At 38.5% G+C, this 16,077-nt stretch overlaps 1 protein-coding gene across 5 annotated transcripts in view; it reads right to left on the bottom strand.

Moving 5' to 3' along the window:
• The window catches only part of MYO16 (myosin XVI), a 357,892-nt gene that overhangs the window by 280,013 nt on the left and 61,802 nt on the right, over positions 1-16,077 (bottom strand). The window contains exon 1 of one of the 5 annotated variants that reach the window (XM_036381447.2): positions 5,457-5,818. The exons of 2 other annotated variants lie outside the window; for them this stretch is intronic. In XM_036381447.2, coding sequence (XP_036237340.1) covers positions 5,457-5,484 — 28 coding nt within the window. In that variant the 5' untranslated portion in view covers positions 5,485-5,818. Of the gene's footprint in view, positions 1-5,456; positions 5,819-16,077 lie in introns of those variants that run through there. 2 more of the 5 variants (XM_036381439.1, XM_036381423.2) reach the window with 2 other exon arrangements.

Genomic DNA, 16,077 nt, shown 5'->3' with positions numbered 1-16,077 from the left:
TAGCAAATTATTAGACTACTACTACAAATGTGCCAAGCTAATTGGCTTATTGACAGCTCAAAATACATTTTTCTAAGTATAACTTCCTATCTCTACCTATTGATATAAATATTTATTTTTTTATCTCTTTCCTTGCACCCAGTGTCGTGAATTTAAAGCTTGTAAATATTTAGATTAGGTAAAAAATAGTTAAAATTAAAAAAAAATCATGTTGCATTTCTGTCATTGTCACATGTACTCAGGAACTGAAGAATAAAAATAGAGAAACATCTAACTGGTAAAGACATACTGGCATTCATAGGTGGTAAATAATATCCTAGTTTCCTGTTGGCCTACACTTATCCTGTGATGACAGTGAGAGACATGGAGCTAAAAAGCATAATAGAAGCAAAAAATATTCTAGCTGTGGCTCTATTTTATAAAGGTTAGTAAGATAGAACCCATTTGCTCTCAACTGAATAATTAAAACCTAGTTTTTTAGATATCTTTCATGACACCTGAATTATCATATAACTTTTTAAAAAAAGTTTGCACTTTTTTATATATCACTGATATATCAGACACATTCAGTCTGTCAAAATGGAATGCAAAATATCATGTATTGCATTAGCATTCTCTAATACATTTTTACAGTATAAGCTTCTCAAACAAATACCTTTCATCAAAATCTCTTTACTCCCCCAGACTTGCTTTATGTGCCTTCACAGACCTTAAAACTCCCAAGCAGTGGTTCATTTCAGAGAGCCACTCCTCCTGCTCTTTCAGGATTTCCAGGGCAGATGACTCCTGACTCTGCCTCCCAGTTTCATTTCCAGCAGGCAGGATCACTCAGCCATGCTAAGCATCTCATTTCAGTAACAATCTTAACCTCATGCCACAGGTCACAGTGTTATAAGCATGTACAAGGAAAAAGAATTTCCCCCTGCAGCCATGGAGTACTTAGCTCTGTTATTGCAGAAATAAACCATGACACAAGAGTTAGAAGACACTATCATGAACTATCAATGTAGATAAATGGGATAGGTGTTGAATAAGGACTGTCACAGACATCCTGCTTCTGTTTACAGCTCTCATTTCCACCACCTGCATATTTTTACTATTTTTTCCCTTGAGCTCCTCATTGGAGGCAGAAGACATGCCCAAGAAGATGTGAGAATTCTCTGCGACACCAGAATATACAATAAATAAATTATTACCACCTCCTGCCTAACCCTGGTATAGAAGAAATCCTGCTCATGGGAAGGAGAAAACACTTCAAAAAAATTTTCTAGTTCTCTTATGTCACCAACCATCCAGTGTGACAGAACACACCTATGTGTCACTGTTACTTGGATCATCACACATCCTGCACATGCTGCCACAGAGGTAAAGGTTTCCAGTGTCACAGACTGACTATAGATCTCCAATTCTTCTTTTCAGGCTCCTCTTCTCTTGTTTGGTCTGAACAGTAACTCTTTCTACTGAGGCACAGATCAAAGTTTCACAGGCTGTCTCACTGTAAGAAAGCTGATATGAAGGTATCACGTTTCACCCCCCAGTATTACTTCTTCATTCATAGGAGAATCAAGTTCAAGTCTCCATCCTCTGAAAATTGAAACTAATGTATCATATCACATCTTTCCCCCACCCTGTCCAAGCTCCATAAGGTTCAGATAGAGCTACCACTTCAACAATCCTTGCCATGTAATCAGGTCCTGAAGGTAATAAGGGATAGATTTTGAAGAAAATTATTATGTTTATTTTCTATCTTGTTTCAAATCCTGAATTACATTTATCAATAAACATCTAATTAGTATTTCCATTCCAGATCACTGTAGGTATTGGTCTGCCACATAGCACAATTCAGTCTGTTTTAATTCATACAAAGGATTTAAAGGAATTGGAAACAGATAAAACAGAAAGAAGTAGAAGCTGATGTTCAGTTTTATGACTCTAATATTTGGATAAATTCACTTGGCTTGGACTTCCACCAGGCATGACTGTAACTCCTTCTAGCAAGGTTTTTATTCTGCTTGCACTTATGCACCTCTACAGCATTTGCAGTGGAAATCAGACTCTGGAGTAACAAACTTAAGCCTCCTTGCTAAAGTACTGTTTTTCTTAGTTCCCTTTGCAGATCCCTCAGAGGAAGTCCAGGGCAAAGGTAGAAAACCACTGCCATAACATGTAAATGATGATATTTATATCATAACTAGATATGAAAGGGACAGAAGACAGCAGCAAGGTGCTGCCTAATTTGCAAAATTACATTCATTTGTACAGTCTGTCACACAAATCATCAAGACAAAATGGTACCCTGCAGCTGGCAGATAACATGTGATACTCTCCTACAAACCACTGTTCTCTTTTCTAACTATTCGCACTCACAGATTGCCAAGGATAAGCTAGCAGCACCGACAGGGACAGCTCTGAGCAGCAGCAATACTTGGCTGCAAAAAGGAGATGGGCACGAGTAGTGACAACATGAGCTGCTCCAGCAGGCAGACACTCATTCAGCTTAGTGTTAAATGCTGCAGGTGCCAGCTAAAGACAACATGATGGCTGCAGCAGGCACACTTCCAGAGTGTTACTGGGATGAAAGACCTCACTGGGCATGGCCCCAGAAAATCTGGTTTGACCACACAGCTACCCCTGCTCAGAGCAGGAGGGAGTATCCAGAGAACGGCGACAGAGCTGGAGAAGGGTCAGGAGCACAAGTGTTACGAGGATCAGCTGAGGGAGCTGGGGATATCTAACTTGGAGAAAAGGATGCCCAGGGGACACCTTATCAGTCTTTGCAATTGTCTTAAATGAGTCTCCTCTCCCAGGTAACCAGAGATAGGACAAGAAGAAATGGCCTCAAGTTATCCCAGAGGAGGTTTAGATTGGCTATTAGGAAAAAATTACTTCACTGAAAGTGTGGCCAACACTGGAACAGTCTGCCCACAGAATTGGTCAAATTGCAATCCCTGGAACTGTTCAAAAAACATGTAAATATGGTGCTTGGGGCTGTGGTTTAGTGGTGGATATGGCAGTGCTAGTATAATGGCTGGACTCCATGATCTTAGAGGTCTTTTCCAACATTAATGATTTTATGAGTCTGTGGTGAACTGAAGATCTTTCAAAGCTGGAGCTTTCCAGACAGAAAATGCTTGTGACTAGATGGTGACTTATGTAGTGAAGTATATCTGATTTTCACAGCCTTCTAATGGGAGCAATGCCATGAAAAAATGAAAGAATATTATTAAAATTGTACTAACATCATTGGAGAATAGCTATAGCCCTTCTCAGATCAGATTCCCACACCCAGCTTCTGCAAAGATTAAAAAAAAACAAGATGCAAACATATGCAAAAGCCAGGTACATTGCACTGTAGTTCATAAAATACCAGCTTTTAAGTGTCATTAGTTTGTGCCTTTTAGATATTTCCTCTCTACCCAAAGTAGTCCAAGAGACAGTGCTCTGCCACCGTGCTTCCTCTGGATCAGTGTATTTTCTTTCTGACACAGAAATCATTGGTGAAATGAGTTTAAAGCAAAGTGGGGTGTGAAGAGTCATGTTCCAAGCACTGTGAGATTCAGCTGTTCTCAGCACATCTCAGAGCACTGCTGGTGCTGCAACTGCGCAAGCAGCCCTGGCCCATCTTTGGTCCCAGCTGTCTGCCAAACACAAATATCTGCAACATATTGGCATGTGAAGTCAGATAATAACGCTCAGGGGAGCATTGCAGAGGAAGTGCTTCTCCTTCACTAATTACAGGTGGAAATGGAAGCACTTCTGCCAATTCTGAGAAGCACGGGCAGTGAAAAAAACTCCTGTCAGGCTCCAGCCAGCATCCGTTGTCTCCTAAAGGACACTATTTGGAAAGAAAAGAGCTATGTGGTAAACCACCCCAATCTACTCAGAATTCATTAATCAAAACTCCAAATCTGAAAAACAGGAAACAAATATTATTGACAAAATTGATGCTGTGCATTCACCTTTCCCTCTGCTGTGTTTGAGTCCTTCATCTCTGCAATCAATGCAATGAACATCCCAATTAGTCATCATTTGCTTCCTTTTAACAGAAGAACCTCAGGGTCATCCTGATATCTTTCCTATAGTTTCACTGAAGAGTTACTTATTTAATATGCTATTGACTTTCACATGACTATCTAGATTTGCGACAATTTCACTGTAAGAGTAATTTTAAAGTGAATAAAAACCAAACAATACTTTTTTGACATCTTCAAGATAGTCACATTGCAAATTCCTCATTTGCATTTATCAAATCTCAGTACAAGCTCAAAGATTTATTCCTAGAATGCACCTCTAAAACTGTGCAGTCAAACTAATCTCTGCTTCTCTGCATGAACAGGGAATTGTAGCTCCCACTGGTATTAAAAGCAGTCCATACACCAGTCCCATTGAATGCAGACAAGAGAAAACTCATATAAATAATTTTTACTTGAATTACTAAAATACTTCCAGGGCACCTTAATTTCATATTAAGACAGCAAAGAACCACATTACTTGTTTATTAACTATAACACAGTGTTTTAAAAATAGTTTCAAAGTGTCCTTAGTACACTTAAGTCATCAAAAACCATGATCTAGAGGGAAAAACCTTTTACAGCAGTCTGCTACTTGACATGTAAAAACTCTGTCATAATCACTAAAGTCTGAAATTTTCTAAATCCTTCAGTAAAAAATATCTATGGCTATTGAGCTACTGCTGGCTGTCCAAAACAAGTATTTTAAGAACAATTAATTTCTCTGGTGTAAACCCTGCAATTTCCACTCAGACCTTGGATGCTTTCAAAGGCAAATCCTATAAGACTGAAAAATGTGCAGCTAGAAGGACAAGCAACCTTGAAAAAAAAAAAAAAAAGCTGTTAGGAATTTCCTCTGAAATGAATCAAATACATTTAGCATAGATCCCAATTTCAGGATGTCTTTAAGGAGGCAAGCTTGCATGATTCAAGGTTAAAGGTTCATTGTTATTTTTTTAAGTCTGTCACACCAAATAGCTAAATATTCTGACAAGGAGGGGATACAAGCATTTGATCTACAGTAGATGATGAGCTGAGTTTGTAATTATAAAGCCATTCTCATTTGTATATCCTTGCAAAGTGTGAGAGCCATGTTCCAAGGTTGTCCTTAAAGGCGTCCTTAACATAATGCTGTCAATGACGTTTCTTCTTTTCGGACATTACATTCTTTGGTGATTAATTTAAACAAAAGTTTTAAAAGCTGATCATTATGAAGTTCAGAATGAGAGCATTATTTTACACACAATGAACTTATCTCTGAACAGAGGAGAGAAAGAAACACTGAGCTCTGCCTGTATATTCACATGCAAAGTAACAACTCCCCTTCCCCACTACTATGTTGACATCATGCAGCATCTGCATTCGACTTTTTGCATATGTAATGAAAAGACACACCTCAGAAAATAAAGATAGTTTTAAAAGCAAAATAACCATTTTGTTACTTACAGCATTTGATAAAATGGTAATGAGACATTCTTTCATCTCAGGCTGTAGTCTCGCTACAGGTTTCAGCATTCTCTTCTGCTACAACTGTCATGCCCAGAAAATGCATTATTTAAAGCCCTTCCTCAGGTATCCAGTACACCTCAGAATACATTATTCAGCACAGTTTCTGTTCCAGGATCTTGCAGAGGCTTCCAAGTCACCCTCACCCGGCTGCTGGAGTTCCGATAAACCTCTGTGCGTCTTGAACCATGACTGCTGCACGTGCTATTGTAGCACAATTGATTGACAGCGCTCCTAATCCCACATCCCCAGGAATAGAAAGATTTAATTGGTGTGCACTTGCAGCCACATTCTTCCAGCACTGAGGTGTGCTGCTGCACTGCGGCTTTCACAGTCCTGCCAGTTAATGGCTTTTCAATAGCTTTCAAATGGCAGCAAACTAAGCTTGATGAGTGGGCTCGAATGAAATAGCAGAACAGGGGATCTTAAATTTTATTTGTGCATGTTGTTCGTGTGCCAAATGCGACCAGATTTTTAGCTAGTACTAAACCAGGATTATTTTTAGTTGCCACCAGTTGCTGTGTGAATAGGAAATTGATATAGGTTTCCAAGAATAACCATCTTTTAGCATCACAGATAATTTTGCAGTATATTATAAGGTAAAAAATCAGGATAGAGCTTACAGCCATCTTCAGAGTCTCATGGTTTATGCATGGATTAATTCACATTGAGCTAAAAACATGCTTGTGTGTACATTTCTTGGTATGTTCCTGCTCTATCATTTCTTTGTGTTGCAATGCATCTTTTTCACAGATGGAATATTTATGTCAGGAGACAAAACCTGCAAGCTCTGCATGGTTTGTATCATGATTATGCGCATGTTCTCTAATGACATTTAAATTACTGATTGTAAGAGAAAAAGCCTAAGAAAATGCATCACTAGGAACAAGTCCATACAATTATTTATCACACTGTAGAATAACAAGTCCATGTACACTGATGCATTACCCGGTTTCAGATTAAGGGCACACAAAAGGCAGACCTGCATTGTATTTTAAACACCCAGGCTGCAGCATCCTCTGAGAACAATTTCTGCATTACTTTGCCAGGAACAGTTATCCATGAATTTGGCTACTACTTCTGTGAGAAACCTACAGCTGAACTGCAGTAAAATATTTTTATAGTATCAAAAAATAATTTAAGAAAATTGTATTCAGTGAAGACCTCCATTTGCTTACCATGCATCATGCTTGCCACAGCCAACACTTCACTGAGCGAGAGCTCTTGTAAAGGAAAACTGATAGCCCAACCATATTTAAATCTTTTTATCATCTGAAAGGATTCTCACCTACTATTTTGTCAACATAACATGTTAACAGCTACAAAGTGTTAAAAGGACTCCAAAGGAAAAAGGGTCTAACTAATTAGTGAGGATCACTAATTCAGATTCTATTAACTATTCTGCAAAGTTCCCAAAAGAGCAGAAAGATATATATTCACAGGCTTCCAGTGATCCATTAGCAAAACCCTTAGGTGAAATCTCTCAGCTCCTAATAGCCACATATTTCACATCTGGTTTTAAGTTAAATATGCACAGCAATTCTTTTGCAGAACTAATTATTTAGGTGTTTTGGTTTTCTCCCTGAAAACGTAGTTTTCCACAAGAAAATGAAAAAAAATCAAGAAATAACCAGGGGGACATAGGAATAAACTATATAAAACAGAATACAGTAATTACATTACCATGGAAACTTTTTTTTTGCTGTAAAGCTCAGAAGTCCAAAGTAATTAAATCTATTCAAACTGTTTTTCACACCTATACAACACTAGGTTGGTTTGGGCCATATGGCTTATAAAATAAACATACAGAGTGTTTTAAGAGGCAATGTTAGTCATAGTTCATGAGCAAGTGTCAAGTAATCTGACAAAAAGGCCTTTGAGCAATACTTTTTGGTGGAGACATTCCTGACAGGTTCATCTCTGGTGGCACTGTCAGGCAAACAGGCTGCCATGTCTAATAACATCACACTTCACCATCCCACACTGGTTAAAGCCAGGAGCACCTTGGTAAACAATGGTGAGTGAGAGAAATGGACAAAGGATGCTTTTCAGCTGACAGACATGAAAGGAAGAAAAAGTACCTGATTTTGGCTTGAATAGAATGTGAAGAAAAAGTATTTGGATCTGTCTCATTTTAGTTTGTAATGTATGTGATTATGTATTGAATTGCCATAGTAAAAATTTAGGATGATGGAACTTGGTAGAATTTATGTGACAGGCTAGACTACATCCTCCATCCTGCAAGGAATGAGAGAGAGAATTCAACAATGCTAAGCTCAAGATCCTGCACCTACATTGAGGCAGCCCTTAGTATCAATACAGTCTGAGGGATGAAGGGACTGGGAGCAGCCCTGTGGAGAAGGACTGGGAGTTACTCATGAAAAGCTAGACATGGGCCAGCAACATGTGCTTGCACCCCAGAAAACCAACTGCATCCTGGGCTGAAGTGCAGGTGTTAGGAGGGTAGGTGCTGCTGCCTATCTCTTGTCCCCAACAAACCTCTCCTGTCGAAAAGCAAGCTGAGTGAACATTCAGGCAATGCAGTCAAAGCTCCACTCAACACTCACCACAACTGGCTCAGCGACAGAGGCAAGAAAGGCTCTTTTTGCAAGGTTTTATTCCAGCGGAGCAACACAGTAGCTGAAAGGTAACCTGGCTAGAAAGAGGAGGAGCCAGGTGGAGCAGGCAGCTTAAGAAGGGGAAGGGGTGGCGGGCAGAGCTAAGGGCTGGGCAGGGGGACCTGGCCTCCAGGGAAGGGGGGTGGCACCAGGGATGCCAAGCCAGTGACAGGGGACGGGAGAAGGAGAAACCAAAGGAAGCTGTGACGCAAGTCCATGGGGGAGGCTGGTTTTCCCCCGGGAGGGCTAACTCTATGGTGAGTAGTTACTGATGTTTCCAAGGGCTGAGGGCTTGAGGATTGACTAAGGGAAGAGAGTTCATGGGATGCTACACTGGGCTGCTTCAAAGAAGTATGGCAGGTCAAGAGAGGTGATCCTGCTCCTCTCCTCTGCCTTTATGAGACCCCCAACCCTGGAAACATTCAAGGTCAGGACAGACAGGGCTCTGTGCATCCTGATCGAATTGAAGATGACACTGCTCATTGCAGAAGAGGGTTGGATTAGGTGAATTCAAAGGTCCCTTTCAATCCAAAATGTTCTATGAGTCTACATCCTTTACAGAGAGCATTTAGGTACAGGACAGACTCTTGAATGCAGCAAGCTGTTGACTTGATATTTGCATCAGACAAACTGGGAGCAGAGCTGCTCTCTATATGCTCTGATTTCTTCTCTCCTAACGTGTGCTGGTCCATGTCATCAGGGAAGAATGTGTGACTGTTTGACAAAGGAGGATTGCACTGCTACACCACAGCTTGGGTCTGTGCCCTGCAGCTGGACTGTTGGACTTATCAAGTCCATGAGCAGCATGTACCCACCTGCAGCAGGGCACTGTGCCCTTTCCCATTCTCCAGGAGTCTGTATGCCAAAAATATATGGACTGTTACTCAAGTAAAGTGTGAATAATGAATGGAAAAAAGGCACAAACTTTTCAAGAGGTGGCACCTGGCAGATGGCAACCTCAACAGGCCTTTTATTTTAGAAAACTGTGGGTTTTTTTTTAATTTTGTAACATAACTAGTTATATTATGTGGGTAATTATCATTAATGGGTTTTGAAAAACAAGTGAAAGCATAAATGGAAAGAAAACATGGAAAGCAGTGTATATTGCTATCAGTAAGAAGTTCTGACATATTGAAGGGCAGCATCAAAGAGAATTAAGAATAGATAACTGGAAATGCAGAGACAGGATGAAACTTCAGGAGAAGGGGCAGCTAAACTTGAGGTAAAAGGGAGTCACAATAGGAATACTTAAGAAGCCAAAATCTGTTTCACCTGCTGGAAAGACATTATTTCCAGTGCAATCTTTTGCTAGATTGGAGAGAAGAGGAAGAACAGAGAAGAAACCGTGGTGGTGGGTTGTCCACGACATAAACAAAGATTTCAAGTGTAAGAAAGAAAAAAGAAAGACTTAGTTTTTTGGAATGAGTCTGAAGGAGGGAATACTCCATTGTCAGTGATTTTACAAAAGAAATCATACAATTTGTTTATTCACAAGAAAGGGATATTAGCCATGTTAGGTATTCTCTCCTGACTGAACTACAGCAAAAAATCAAAGAAAAAAATATATAACAACACCTTACAATCTTATCATATAAACTATGGAATTATACATAGACAGGCTCTGAGGGCATTGTATACCTACTTTCTCTAAAGTAAAGGCAACATTGGCAGGTTTTCAATCACAGCTCCAGTGGTTCTCTAAAGACTACACCAGTTTTTAAGTCTACAAAAAGGCACAAATGGTTTTGAGCTGGGGACAAAGACTGTGCTGGTAATAAATCTGGTGATAAAACACTTAATGTATTTGATTTTGTCCAGCTCAGCAAAAATAGAGATAAAATAGAGTCAAGGTCAGAAAACAAGATCTATTTCGCTCTTCTAGAAAAATTCTTGCCCCCTCTCCCTATAGAGAAAAAACAGCCAATTTTGTTCTTTGTAGAAATTCAGCATTCCATGAAATTGCAGAGTTAATTAAAGAGAATCTGGAACAGGTCAACCATCACTAGGATAGTTCTGTTTCTTAGGATAAGCACCCATCTGGGATCACCATCTCAGAGTAGACACTGCTTTCAGATCTCAGTTTCCAAGGCTCAGACCTTGACTTAGAAATGCACCTATGAAGTGCTTCCTAAAACAACCAAGCAAACAAGAACACTTTAAAATAAGGTTTTGCTGTCAAGAACTGACACACTGTATTGTACTCACGTCATGTAAATATCTTGTTACTCTTCCAGTGTCTCCTGGTGTCACAAACAATTGAACATTTAATAATTTTGTCATCTTAGTATTTTGCAATTCACACATAACTGAAAGATTTGATAGAGGTGCGCAGAACTATCCAAAAGCAATTTGAATAATGAGAAAAGCACTGTGACTACTGGTTTTAAATACATGACAGATGCTCCCCATTTATTCCATTTTTGCTCAGTGCAGCAAAGCTTGTTATATTCCTTCAGATGTTACAACTTCATTGCACTACTTATGGGTTTAAGACTGCAGACAAAAAAAGTGGAATGCAGAGTAACACTGACATGGCTCATATGTTTTGACAAGTGATACTGCTTAGCAATCAAACCTTGGCCATTCTATCCAGCTGCCAACAAGCCACTCTTCACATAACATCTGGTAGCTCTATGCTTTCTCAGGAAGCAGGGATGAGCCCTAGCAGATGTAGATACTTAGCAAGAAGGACTCTGTACTAATTTTCTCTACATGAGTCACAGCTGAACAAAACACAGCAGTTTCTCCAAATAAATTTTTCTATGAACTTGCATGTCAGATGGATGTGAGGTTTGCTACAGAGATGCAGCAACAAATCGAATCTAATCACTCAATCACTCAGAATGGTTGACCTCTAGAGGACCAGATGATTTTATTTTTCTCCTCTCTCTTCCCTTCCTCTAACTTTTGCTCCCTTTCCTTGTTTTTCCATTTCACTGGAAATGCATCAATTTTTCAGGAAGCTGGCAATCTTCCTCCCATTCTTCTACCTAGAAATTGAGAAAAGTGAAAAAAAAATCCTTTTTCTTCTTACCCATGTACTTTTGCAACTGAATGTATACGGGTAGACTAATCTGTAACTATTCTTTAATGTATTGAAAACAGGAGGTTAAGATCACAGGATATTATCACCCACTACTGATGAAGTTTGCAAAATTACCAGTAGAAACCATTTGAAAGTATTACTCTCTTCCTGCCATACCCAAAATGACTGTTTTTTCAGGCTGATAGTAGGTCTGTCTAGCAGTCCCTTAACTGGATGAGATGAAGGAGCTCTCATTTGCTGTGGGAGAGCCTAGAACAGGGGCAATAACGAGGCCAAATACAAGAAGAAATCCCAATAGTCTCATATATGGTTAGGCTTATGTTTGGCACCAGTACTGACTCGATAATTAACTTCTTCATTACAATGTGTGAATATGCTTTTTTAAATTAGATTTGTCAATAGATTTGATGAAAGACTGCTACAGAAAGAAGCTGCCGCCATTTTACATGCAAAGCCCCTTACGAGACTGAAAAGACACAACCAAGACACGATAAAATGATAAGGAGAAGAACATGACAGCCATCTCAATGCCAAGACATAAGAAAAAAATGAAAAAAATCCATGAATTTCCATGTAAAAAGTTATTACATGGTCAGATAGATGTTTTTTAAGTTTAGAATATTTGGGAAAGAAATAGGCAAGAAGACTAATTCAATGCAACATGAAAAATGTACCCTCTTGATAATTAGCAAATGTGATGACCCTGTATTGTATCCCTATTTTTTTTCTTTTCTAATTGATTTGAGAATTTTAAAACCAGGAGACAAATAATTACAATACTATCAGATACATAAAAAGTCAAAAGTAGACCAGAGAAATTGTGTATCCTTTATCAGAGCAAATGTTACTACAACATAAATCTTGAAGTATAATCAGGGAAAACCTGAAAGGACAGCATAAGGAGTCCTCGAGATAGAAGGTATTTGTAATTTAGGAAAAAATTAACTTGGACAGCTGCAAAAGCTAAAGAAGTGATAGAATAAGACTCTTCTGGGACTGTAGGACAGCACAGAGGACGGGCAGGCAATTTCAAAAATTTTAGAAATTACTCTAATACTCGGTGTCCCAAAGGGAAAAAAAAAAGAATTGATGTTGAGGATTTGTAAGGGGTGCTGAAGTGATAGTATTTTAAATTTGTCAACCGTGTCATTCAAAAAACCTACCAAAACAAAACCACATGTACCATATGCTGTACCACGTGCTGTAGACCAAGACCAGAATCATACCACTTCTTTTCCCCAGCCTTTCTGCACTTCATTCTTACTGTAACTCAGCATTGGTTGTTAATGCATATTTGGCTTACAGTTTTTTCTTATGTAGCACAGAGAAAATGGGAGAGAAGGGGTGTAAGGTGCAGAAAACTCCACATAACTTTTATTAAAGTGACTGTATGTGCACAGTGTAACAACATGCAGCTGGGTGGTCTCTGCTTCTGCACCTTCTTCAGTTTCTAATGCACATATTTAATTATTTCCTCTTTTTTTTCTTTGTCTGTGTCAACATGTAAAGAATTCATCATCCTGACCACAAAGACCAGGTGAGAGTCCAACTTGATAAGAACAACAATCAAATCAAAGGGTAAGATAGTAAGAGCTTTTGACATGACATAGGATAACATGATATTGCTTGAAAATGATATGGAGAAGTCCATAAGCTCACTGAACAAGAGAGGCATGCAGGATTTACTGTACTCTGAACCAGTGAGAGATGAAGAATCTACTGCACTCTGCTTGAACATAATAGAACTACATATTCTCAAACTAGCAAAGAATGGATAAGAAGTTAACAAGAACTCGGCAGTCGCTTTGGAAAGAAAGGGTAATAAGAAAAATATATGAAGATGCAAGGAAACAGAGGTATAGTAAGATGACTACTAAAGGCACTGATTTATAGGTGTCCAAGCAACAGTGAGAAAGAAGTAAATCTATATAATTTTAATTACATTATCTGACGTAAAAAAAAGGGCATTCAGTGAGGCAAGTTACAAACAAAGGCAGTCAGAAAGATAGTGGAAAAGAACTTCTTCCCTGTGAGCAGTGGACAGGTCACAGCTGAGATGCCAGTGATCAAGAACAGTAAAAGGGAGGATTCCCCAAACACAGGTTAAGAATGATGTGAAGAGCACTGAGGATTAATCAATCCTGATGCTTGATTAACACAAGATGCTTGATAATCAGTTCCTTCAGACAGAAAAAAATGAAATACTCAGTTTAGATCTCCGTGTTTTGTACAAACACAAATAATAAAGGCAAAAGCCATCAAGTCAGCAAACAGCAGGTTTACACATGACCCAGTAAAGAGTAAGGCACCTTTGTACAGTTACTGCACATACCCCTAGAGCATCAATAACCATCAGCACATCTTGAGCTGAATTTTGTTAAAATTCAGATAGCTGAAACACTGTTTTCCTATTTTATAATAATATATGCTTTTTATATTTCATTCCCTGTGATCTGAAAACCTGTGGAACTTATTCTTAGAGTACATTCACTTTTTTCTCCAATGGCTGGCTGTTCATAACAAGAAGATTTATTTCTTTGCTCTCAAATGAACTTACTCTTTTAATTAAACACTGCGTTACAAAAGTAGGTATTATTTTAATTTTGTTTTCTTGAAAATACAGTAGTAATTACCTTTAATTTCAAACAGAAAAAGACACTTGAGAAGGTAAGAAAAAGAAATGTACAAGTATAATAGGGTAAAAGACATCTATAAAAAAGAATTATCCAGCAAGGTAAATCATGTCATCCTAACCAATTTATAAGGCTTTCTTGTTTAGGTTTTATGCTTTAGTTTATAGCAGAGTTTTCCTTCAGAAAGAAAAGAAGCATTCACTACCTTGCCATCCTGGCAGAGGGCAAAACTGCACAAGAAATCATTTCCTTCACCCATTAGCCAAAACACCTTATGCTGAAATCTGCATGGATTGCTATTTCTAGGCTGTAAATTCTTAGAAGAGAAAGCCACACAAGTTGGTGTTGACTATAAACCACTCTTTGATTCTTAGACTTTGACCTCAAAACCAGCAGGGGTTCTGTCACTGCCTTCAAAGGACGCAAAGTGAAACACTTAAAAGCGAATGACCTAAGATTATTGGAAAATGACATAAATGAGCTATCTTGGAAAAAATAATTAGCAATTATGCATAGCACACCAAGACTAATTTGCTTAACATCTCCCAAATGCTCCTGTTACAGTTGGTGTTAACTGGAGACCATGCATTTATCCATTTCTCAGTGTCTTTGTCATTTCAAAACCACTTTTCCTTATCAGTACCAGCATATTTGTCATATTTGAGGACAACATAGCAGTAGGTAATGCTGATTTGACTAGAGGAATCAGTGGGATTTTTTTCACCAAATCTAAGTTCAACCTCTCACTGCCTTGGCCAAAGTCAAGAGAGGATCAGCACCTTTTACTACAAATCCTTATGGATATTCCATCTATGTAAATTAAACATTTAGTTGGCATAGATTTATTGAGTTAGGTTCTGTATGTCTTAAGGAGAAAATAATTACATCTGTTAAAAAATATCAACATCTGCTAAACATAATTATAGTGTCTGAATGTAACACACATTCAGAGTATTTGCTAAGGACAGTTTTGAATTAGAATGCATTCAAATCATCAGAAGCAAATTTCAAAAATGGACTTTGAACATATGAAAACAGATATAAAGGCGTAGCACACATGCACACCAACAATAAGATGGAAAGTTCAAATGTTTTTTCAAAAGTAAAAGTTTTTTATTGTGTGTTGCTGACTTTTTTCTCCTTTGGATTTGAATACTATACAAAATACAGAAGACGAGTTATAGACAATTTTTTAAGGTTCAATCTAAAATGCACAGCCACATTTAGAATACTTCAAAACTGGCATAGCTTAAGAGTGAGGGTCTTTCAGAGACTAACTAAGGAGATAATATAATCCATATAAAGGATGATAGAAAAATATGATTCAGTAGATACAGATTATTTCACAGTGAGCCTGGGGGTGACAAGGCAGGTAAGATTTTCTTCACTGCATTAAGGTGCTGCTGATGGGCATATGAAAGATAGCAAAGGGACACCGTATCTCAGGAAGGCTGAGGAACTACAACCTACATAAATGACATTAATATACCCCAAAGAATTATAAATCTGACTGTGACCCCTGCAGAGACAAAAAAATCAACCAACCAACCAAAAAAAACCAAAAAACCAACCAACCAAAAACCTCCATCAAAAACAAAACAAAACCCCCCTGAAAGCTGGTGCAATTACATGAATGCAATCTGAGACATTAGATAAAAAAGTAGTGTCCTTAACAATGCAGCTCAGGAAATCTGCAGCAAATGAACTGGATAGAAAGAATGAGGGTTTTCAGATTTCAACTTTTTTGATAAAATAATTAATAGCTAATTTTTATTGCTTGTTGTTTCCTCTTTTTTTTTGAAGCTAAAACCTATTTTGCATGTTGTATTTCTGTTTACAATTATCTGAAACTAAAAGCAAGTCCATGGTAGCTAGCCAATGTCAAAGAACTTCACATTAGTCAGCATGATAATGACTTTAATACAGGAGGTACAAGATCTCTGTTTAGAGCACCTAAGTTGCCAGCATAGGCAAGCACACCACGACAAGCCACGATGGTTACCTCACATTGTTCTCACATTGTTCCTCAGAGGAGCTGCAGCCCCTGGCTCCCTGGTGATCCTCCACCTGTGAACTGAGAGCCCTGCAGCTGCCCAAGGTGCTCTCTGACATGTTGCAAACAGTAACAGTGAGTGGGAAAAGACCAAGGAGTTCAAAAATGCTTTCCTTGAAACAGGTGCATGAAAGGAGCAAGGTGCACCCAGATTGTCTCAGCTATTAAACACAGAGATCCTACTGCTCTTCTCCAACATATGAGCCAATGA

Source organism: Molothrus ater, chromosome 2 (assembly GCF_012460135.2).
Source record: "Molothrus ater isolate BHLD 08-10-18 breed brown headed cowbird chromosome 2, BPBGC_Mater_1.1, whole genome shotgun sequence".
In the NCBI taxonomy this organism is placed as follows: domain Eukaryota; kingdom Metazoa; phylum Chordata; class Aves; order Passeriformes; family Icteridae; genus Molothrus; species Molothrus ater.
The sequence above is the reverse complement of the archived record's forward strand: the minus strand, read 5'-3'. Positions and strand labels throughout refer to the sequence as shown.